This window comes from Lactuca sativa, chromosome 1 (assembly GCF_002870075.4).
Source record: "Lactuca sativa cultivar Salinas chromosome 1, Lsat_Salinas_v11, whole genome shotgun sequence".
Taxonomy (NCBI): domain Eukaryota; kingdom Viridiplantae; phylum Streptophyta; class Magnoliopsida; order Asterales; family Asteraceae; genus Lactuca; species Lactuca sativa.
In genome coordinates this window covers 36,023,145-36,032,051 of record NC_056623.2, presented here as the reverse complement: position 1 = coordinate 36,032,051, position 8,907 = coordinate 36,023,145, and the positions used below count along the sequence as shown (strand labels likewise).

General features: G+C 32.5%; 1 protein-coding gene across 1 annotated transcript; it reads right to left on the bottom strand.

Annotated features, from left to right (window-relative positions):
* Nucleotides 1-3,600: 3,600 nt before the first annotated feature.
* LOC111920176 (protein MICRORCHIDIA 7) lies at nt 3,601-8,401 on the bottom strand. Its single transcript, XM_023915775.3, has 18 exons — nt 7,782-8,401; nt 7,355-7,429; nt 7,184-7,218; nt 7,020-7,098; nt 6,858-6,950; nt 6,679-6,763; nt 6,502-6,577; nt 6,097-6,225; nt 5,908-6,006; nt 5,706-5,807; nt 5,462-5,623; nt 5,267-5,362; nt 5,137-5,188; nt 4,945-5,056; nt 4,791-4,855; nt 4,244-4,704; nt 4,034-4,156; nt 3,601-3,953 (listed from the first exon to the last, which is right to left on the bottom strand). The coding sequence occupies exons 1-18, from the start codon at nt 8,182-8,184 to the stop codon at nt 3,861-3,863; spliced, it is 2,340 nt and encodes a 779-aa protein (XP_023771543.1). The 5' UTR covers nt 8,185-8,401; the 3' UTR covers nt 3,601-3,860.
* Between the last annotated feature and the right edge of the window lie 506 nt (nt 8,402-8,907).

Sequence of the window (8,907 nt, the reverse complement as noted above, 5' to 3'; positions counted from 1 at the left end):
GGTATTTATATCCCACCTGGGTCGGATTCGGACCGAGAAAATCGATAATTAAACCCAAAAACAAATTCTAAGGAATTAAATTGTTTTTTTTTTTTTTATATTTAGAGTAAATTACACAAATGGTCCTATGGTTTGGAGTAATTTCTATTTATTTTAACAGGATGAGAACAGAGGCGGCGACAAAGAGATCTTCGTGTTGAGATTACTGGTTGGGGGAAAGGTTTTTTTGTCGGAAAATCAAGTTTGGTATCCTATTTTTTATTAGATTTGCTGGAAATTATGGGTTTGAAATCATCTCCACCTCTTTCTGTTTGCTTTTTACATTGAGTTGTTTGGTTATTGAAAATTCAAACCAAGCAAACCAACCTATGAGCTCCCTGTTATTGACTTTAACAAGCATAGATTTATTTATTTGTTTTGTAAACAATGGCATACTAGGTGTTTTGATTTTCTTTAGTTCATGAATTTTATGTAAGAGGTTAGTTCTACAACCGCCCACATTACCTCCCTTCAAAGGCATTTTCATACACAAAAATACTCCAAATATCTTAAACAAAATTTGTTCATTAGAGCATATTTGAATTTGATGAGTTATGGGCTGTTTGGCAGGATCTGAATTTTTAAGATCTGAATTTTTAAGAGATCTGAATTTCTAAGAGGGTCTGAAATTTTAAGAGCTGAATGTTTAACATGTTGTTTGGTTGAGACCTCTGAATTGTTGTGTTGAATTATTAAAATGACCATTTTACCCTTATGTTTTGTTTTTTATTGAATCCAAGTGTTTGTTTAGAAAATAACCTAATAAATTTCTTAAATAAATATAAAAAATATATATAAACACCATGTAAAATCCAAATTTAACATAAATCAAAATTAAACACAAATCCAAATCAAACATAAATATTTTTAAATCCATAAAATCATATTAAAATCCAAATAAAATCCTACAAATTTAATTTGACCCCAATTGATTCGCAATCGGTCACCCAAATTATCCATGTATTTGTTGCCTTCAAAACTCGATTCCATATCGTGTATGTTTCGGCCATCATTCTCTCCCCCTTATGCTTGACCATTGTTCTCCTCAATTGCCATAAAATCAAAGGCACATTTTTAACAACAATTTCAACAAAACAAATGCACAATTCAGCAAAAGTAATGCATAGTTCATGATAACAGCAAGAACATCAAACACAAATCTGATTTCAGCATCAAAATTTCAGAATGACCGAATAAAAGCATGTGGGATATAAAGACTTTGAAGTTATTACTTATTAAATAAAAGCATCTAAACAAACATCTATGAATCTGTGATGTTACGAACCTGTTGTTGCATGTAATGGAATTGCAAACCTATATGGGATGTTTTCATTTGGTTGTTGTGGCATAGGGTCATGAGAAAAATCATCAGACTGGAATACATCATTAGCTTCTGAATTTGATCGTTTTAGTGAAGTATCTCCATGAAAGCTTGAATCAATAATCTTTCCACTTTAAGGGATTGCTTGTTCTTTGTTGTCACATAAGGATTTTGATCTTCTACGTGCACCACTCATTGTCCCAATTTTTAATGCCTTTTTCTTTACCTTCTCTAATTAAGCAACAACATAATCTGTAGTTGCAAAAAGATAAGCTAAAATTTAAACGTTTCACACCTACATGATTCAACAAATATGCTTAAAACACAAATTAGGCTTCATATCCAATAATCTCCCATCTAACGATTAAAGAAAAAAACATAGATAACATGGGAAAGAAGAAAAAAACACAGATAACATGAAAAAAAAATCATTTTCTTTTGATTGAAACCAGGAAAAAAACGTAGAGGCAAAAGCAATATAGGGGAAAAAAGAAAAAAAAAATGCATCATTGTTCTTGTTCTAGTAAAAAATCAACAAAGAGATCGGATGATATCTACAATGTTTGGGAGATGATTTCAACTTGAGCAGGATGGATCATTAATCAAATTACCTTGCACCTTTCGAGCAAAACAAAAGAAAAAACTTAGGGCAAAGCATCTGATTGCAGATCGGAGGCGATTTCAAGCAAACATGGAGGGCTTCCTTGCCGGCGGCGATGACGTCGCTGTCGGATGTGACGTTGCTGGCGGAGTCGGAGGCAGAGGCGGTGGTCGGTTGGCGGTGGTTGGGTTGGCCGGTTTACAAACCGGAGATGCAAATATGCAATGGATATGGAGTGTAGTGTGTTGTGAAAGAGAAGAGGGAAAGTCGGGAGGAGCAAGCGTGTCTAGTTTTTATTCAGACTTGGTTTCATATCTGAAAAAATAAGAGGCTTACGATAAACTAGACGAATTCTCGCGCGTTGCGCGACGAAGATTAAAAATATATTGTTAAAATATTGAAAAATATATGTTTAAAATGGTTATGTTGTTGACATTAACTTTGAGATAATATTTTTACACTAATATATATATATATATATATATATATATATATATATATATATATATATAATCTCAATTATTTTGAACAATAATATTCATTGACATCAACCCACATTCCTCATTAATAGAATTAAATATAATTATCTATTTAGTATTATATTTAACAATTATTATTATTGATTAATTATATTTTTACTTATGCGATCATTTTTTAATTTCAATAATGATGTTCATTTAAAATACAATTTATTTATAACTAAATGTAATTTATAATTTGATGTTATTATCATTTAAAATTGTCATTCATTAATTTTAAACCACTTATTATTAATAATAAGTTAAAGAAAACTTTTAAGAAACACTTAATATTATTATTAAAATGTGAAACATACACTAAATAATAAAGTGATAAGATAGACAATTTGCATTTCAAAAGATAATTGTATGGATAATATGACATATCCATATAATTTGATTTTATTATTTATAATTATTGCTTATCAATTTTAAAACCACTTGTTATTATTAATAAGTGAAAGAAACTTTTAAAAAGCACTTATTATTATAATTAAAATGTTAAACATATACTAAAATATAAAGTGATAAGATAGACAATTTGCATTTTAAAAAATGCTTACATGGATAATATGGATAATATGACATATCCATGATTTTTAATTAATTATTATTTTGAAGCTACATGAACATACAAACATGTATACAATAGTTAATTAAATATTATATATATCACATTCCATAACATATGATCGATAATATGAATCTAATCTAATTTTGTATGTGATTTGTATTTGTGTGTCTACTCAAAAAGATTGACCTTTTTATAGTAGAGTATCCATTAAATGTTTATTAAATATTTTATATAAGTTATAAAACCTTTGAATTGTTAATCATTATTAAGAGACTTTTGAGTGATATTTATTAAAATAAGAGGTTTCAAATGCACGAGGTGTTTGCAAATTTTTATAGGGATTTCAAATGCATGAGGTTTAAGGAAAAATGCTAGCTTTATAAGTATATATGATTAAGAGGTAAAAATTCAGATATTACCAAACACTCTTAATCTCAGGTTAAGAGGTTGCCTCTTAATTTGTCAATTAAAAGGCTACCAAACAGCCCCTTACATTGATTTTCATAAATACAAGAAAGAAAAGCATCATAACTGCTAAACCACTAAATACAATAACTCTTTCTTTAATTTGAAACATATTATGAGCAATCACTATCCCATAAATAAGCAACAAATCATGACACGTGACTTAAGCAAACAGCGTGGTAGCAAGTAGATACAACCATAACAAGTAACAACCCTTCCATTTTTCATACAAACTGAAACCATCCATACCTTCTAAAATAAAATAAAATAAAAAACTCTAAAACATCTGCAAAGTATGCAATAACAGACACTAGCAGACGTTACATACATTGTGTGCTCCTCCTACTGGCCCCACTTGCGCCCCTGACTCTTCATCTTCTCCAACTGCAACTGTGTCACCTTTTCCACCAAGTTCTTATTTGTAGCTTCCGCTTCCTTCACACACAAATAAATAGTAATTAAATCATTTCAAATGTAGAATAACTAACTATTAGCAAACAAACAAATAAACAAACCTTCAACTTCTTTCTCAGTGTTTGCTCCTCAGAGTCTCTACGTTCTCTCTCCTCTGTAAATATAGCAATGATACTTTCTTGCTCCCTGTTTAAAACATCATATTTGTGTTTTTCCTCTTCAATCTGTTCATATTATATACACAAATACTAATTAAGGTTATATACTTACGAACATGGAAAACAGACACGAAGTTTAGTGAAATTACTTACCTGTGCTTCAAGTGTTTTGCAACGATTCTTTTCAGATTCTAGATCCTGAAGCAGATTACCTAATACCTCTTCTTCACGTCTTTTCAATCTTTCCTTCAACTCACGGTTTTCTTCAACCAATTGATTCAACCTCTGAGTGTCATTATTTGAAAGAGCAGTTTCATTTCCATTAACACCACCAGGAACACGTGTCACAACTTGCATTCCTTTTTGGATTGGAGAATAATCTGGATGCCTGACCTCAAGAGCTGAAACCAAACGAGTCTTTTGACCTGATGAATCTCTCTGAGAATAATAATCTCCATTTGCATTTGCATGTTTAGGAGTCATGTTTGTTTTCAAATCATTATCACGCATGTTTTGAAACATAGGTGATGTTGATTCAGAAGAGCCAACACCTACACCATGTATCTTATTCTTCTTTTTAGAAGAAGGGTCATCTCTGTAATTAGGAGAAGGTTCTACCACATAAAAAAAAAAAAGAATGATGTATTAATAATAGATCGAGCAATTATTCCACAATGTAAAAGAAAACAATATATTATACCTAGGTCTTCCGGTTTATTCTTGTGCTGACGTGGCGCATACCCAATTTTGTGACAGTATGCATTCCTGAAGCAGAAGGCGGGTGTGTTTATTATTTATTTTTTTAATTTAATAAAATAATTAGAATGTTATGATTATGAATATTATATTTATACCAGTATGTCTTCTGCATATGAACGAGGCGTGTTTCGAGTCTTGAAAGAACATTGGTGCGTTCAAACCCTTGTTTGTCATGAGCTGGTTCAACAAAATTAGCCTCCAATACACCTATAAGAAAAAACTAAAAATTAATTAGAATCAATCACAAAAAAAAAAAATGTTAAAAGTTTTGAAGGGATAAATATAACCTATGACACCACGACCATCACTTCCTGCAGCATTCCAAAGTCTCCAAAATGGCTGTTGAAAGAAGAATGATGGAGTGTCATATGATATCTAATGCATCACGAGAATGTAAAAAGTCAACAAAGTCAAAACCTTGATGAGTCTGTTTTTATGATAAACATTGAATCCTTGTACATCGATATGAGCCCTTGCATCCTTTACAAATCCCACAGTAACTGTAGCAACCATCTGTTCATTGAAAGAGGCAGTAATTAAACTTAAGGTAAGTAGGCAACTTCAACAAAAAAAAACAAACAAATAATTATTTTATCAAGTGAAGAAAATTACATTTAAGTCCTTGGGAACCCCATCAAGACCAGGCTGTGGACGATATGTCACTTCATTTGTCATCATCATATCATTTACAATATTATGATGTTGCACATCAACCCCACGCAGAATCATCCGGAAGCAAGGAGGAACTCTTAGATACAGAATCGATGCATAACTCTAATTAAAAAAAAAAATTAAATTATTAAACCATCATTAATCAGTAACAGGGAATATTTAATTTTAATAATGTTGAATTTACCCTGAGAGAGTGGCGATATGTAAGGAAGTGTCTAGAGTTGGGATACTGTGTTGCCATTTCTATACTTTTCTCATCTCTATTAACACCTCGAATTTGAATATCCTGCAAGACATGTTGTTTAATGTGAATTGAAATCAGTGGATTTTGATCAAGTATTGTCTATAAATTAGTTACATTGATTCAAGGCTGATGTAACACAAACATGTTTATCGGCATCAAAATCGAGCTCTAATTGGCCTTGATCGTCTTCCCACAGATTGTAAATGATTATGCGAGTGCCTTGATCTTTCATCTTGTCAAACTACAAGGTAGAAATAAATAAAAAATTAAATTAAATTAATACATATTAATTTTGAATGATACAAACTATTGCTCATAAAATAAATCTTACTTGTTTCAAGAGGTCTGCTTCACTTGAAAAAGGAGACCATTGTACCATTGCCTCGACGTTTTTATCCCAATCACTTGCTGATGCTCGTTTCATCTTCTTCCATTCTCGATCACGTCTTTCATAATCAAGCTTTTTAACATAGTCAACAACAACCAAAAATTATAAATAATAATAAATATGTGAATGAGAACATAAATTTTGGAATTTGACATGTAATTCTTAAATAAAATAGTAACAAAGACTAGCATTGTGATTAACTTTAACTTGATGCTCCCAAACAATATCAATAATTTTCACATTGCAACCTTGACATGACATTTTCCAGAGATATTTGAGGCCCTCTAGAGTTTAAGGTATAATAAATTTTAGTTGGCAAACATTTCAAGCATGTGTTGATTTAATTACCATGGGAACTACAATGTCTTCCTTTCCTGTGCTCCGAAGAAATGTGTAGGACAATAGACCAATGCTTTGTGTAGGCCTTCAAGGAAATATCATCAAATGTTATTCTTAGTGTTTTTGAAACATCAATACAGAAAAATATATATATATGTATTCCACTAACATAAATAGACCACAAACCTATTTCCGTTTTTCCCAGAGCATCGAGAGAAGACAATAACATCAGCTCCAAGCCTCATGGTGCTTGTTTTGAAACCATTCCCATCTATTAAAAATATCACAATGGCAAATAAAAAAAATATATATTCATCCAATCTACCCAAGAACATATTTGATGAGAGTAAAGTGAGGTCACTTACATTGTCCAATAGCATCTTTGATCTTGCTTTTCAAAGAAAAGCCAAGAGACATGCATAGACGCATTTTATCTGGGTCCATCCCACCACCATTATCTACATTACATGGTGGATGAAAATGGTTAACAAGAAAGGCAATCAACACAAAGGAAGCCACACAAATACCTTCAATCAGCAACATTCTGTTATCATCTTTCTTGTTTGTTAGCATATCAATCTTGACATAAGTAGCACCATTACAGACCTATAAAAAGGAATGAAAATGATATATAGATATGTGTAACAGAGATGGATGATTGTATGGTCTTTAAGTGGCACAGCATAATTACCTCATCTAGTGAATTGTCCAGAAGTTCTGCAAAAGCTGCATGAGTAGATATAGACAGACCAATCTATAAGTATAAAAACTAGGAATATGAACCAAATAAGTGATTTCAACTGCATATAACAAACAAACAATAGAAAAATAACCAACTCAAGGACATATAAAACAACATTACCTCCAAGAACCCATTTATGACTAGTTGCATTGGAGTGCAGAAATCTTGGATGAACCCTTAAATGATCTATACCACCTGTAGATATGAAATATGTCAGGTAAAGAATTTTCTCTCAAAAATCTTAAACTTTTCACGAGTGAAGTACAAAACCAGTAAACAATTAGCGGCCCTAGAGATTGAGAAGTTTGGGAGAATTTTGAGATAAAAGTTATACTTCTTTAATGTTCTTCCCTTTCTCAGCGAATTTTACTTTTCTTTCCATAAACACATTCGCAATAGCCTTAATCAATGTTTCGTTAGCTTAATTAAGTTTAAAAATTAATAACTCGGATGAAGTTGAATCCTGATAATTGCAAGTAACTGTGATAATTCCTAAAAAAAACCTAAAACCCTTGAATGGGCGATGAAAACATAAAAAGCAGCAAACCTGCGGGTGCATCCCAACCACCACCGGAAGATCTGGAAGATCCGGAACCTCCTTCGAAATCGCCAGCTTTCCAAAACTGCTTACAGTTCCGTTCCGACGAAACAATATTTCCCTTCTTATTTTGCAATGCCGCATCCTTAGGCGGCAAACGATCTAGAAAACCTGCGGGAAGGGTCACACCATCCGCAGATTTATTCTTTTTGTTACTATGAACTTCGTCAACACCTCTCGAAACCCTAGACCTCTTGCCATTTTTAATTCCATCGCCAGATGAACAGGAATCGTCATCGGAACTATCAATATCAATCACCGGAGCTCCCGAAACATCCTTCGTTTTCGTATTGTCACTGTCGTCACCGTTCAATTCCTCCAGGATTTCGTGCTTAACTTTAACGCCAGCCATTGGCAGAACGACTGTCCTAGAAACAAAACCGGAGTAGTTGTGTCGATTGACGGCAGAGATGAGAAAAGTAGTTCACCTAAATGTGGTCGTGGACCGGTGGTTGTATAATCAGTTCGGTTGCGTGGTACGGCCCCAGGACGCCACGATCATGAATCACTCCGTTCAAAACCAAGTAACTATTCACTATAAAACAACAGAAACGAATTCGATAAAAGCTTTCGGATATCGATGCAATTGAAAATTGTGCATATTCTTGAATATTTCACAAAATTGCATAAATGGTCCTTGGTTATTTTAAAATTGTCATTTTAGCTCAAAAATGATTGGACTAGTATCATACGTCCAAACTTTTTGTTTTGTTATGAATTTGGTCCAATTTACTTTGATTTTTTTTCAAATAACAGATTTACCCTTATTAATTTATTTTTTTATTTCTTTTATAATTTTATTGTATTTCTTATATAAAATCAAATCAAAAAAATATACAACCCCATCATACCCACCTACATACCTCTAGGAACACTAAGGTCTCGTTTGATACGCATCTTTCCAGGTCCAAACAAATCTTTCCGGCTGAATGGACCGGAAAGACTGTTTGATTTGCACAAACGAAGGGGTCTTTCCCGGTAAGATATGTCTTTCCCAGAAAGCCTCAAAATCATATATTTCTGGCTGAATGGCCTGGAAAGACAATTATACACCAAACCCCGTCTCTTTTTTTCT

Excerpts from the sequence above, each read along its gene's own strand:
- LOC111920176 (XM_023915775.3), bottom strand. The coding sequence starts at position 8,184 with ATGGCTGGCGTTAAAGTTAAGCACGAAATCCTGGAGGAATTGAACGGT. Across the intron at positions 7,430-7,781 it reads TGGTTGGGATGCACCCGCAG|GTGGTATAGATCATTTAAGG; the intron begins GTTTGCTGCTTT and ends TCATATCTACAG. Across the intron at positions 5,363-5,461 it reads GGGTTCCCAAGGACTTAAAT|ATGGTTGCTACAGTTACTGT; the intron begins GTAATTTTCTTC and ends TTCAATGAACAG.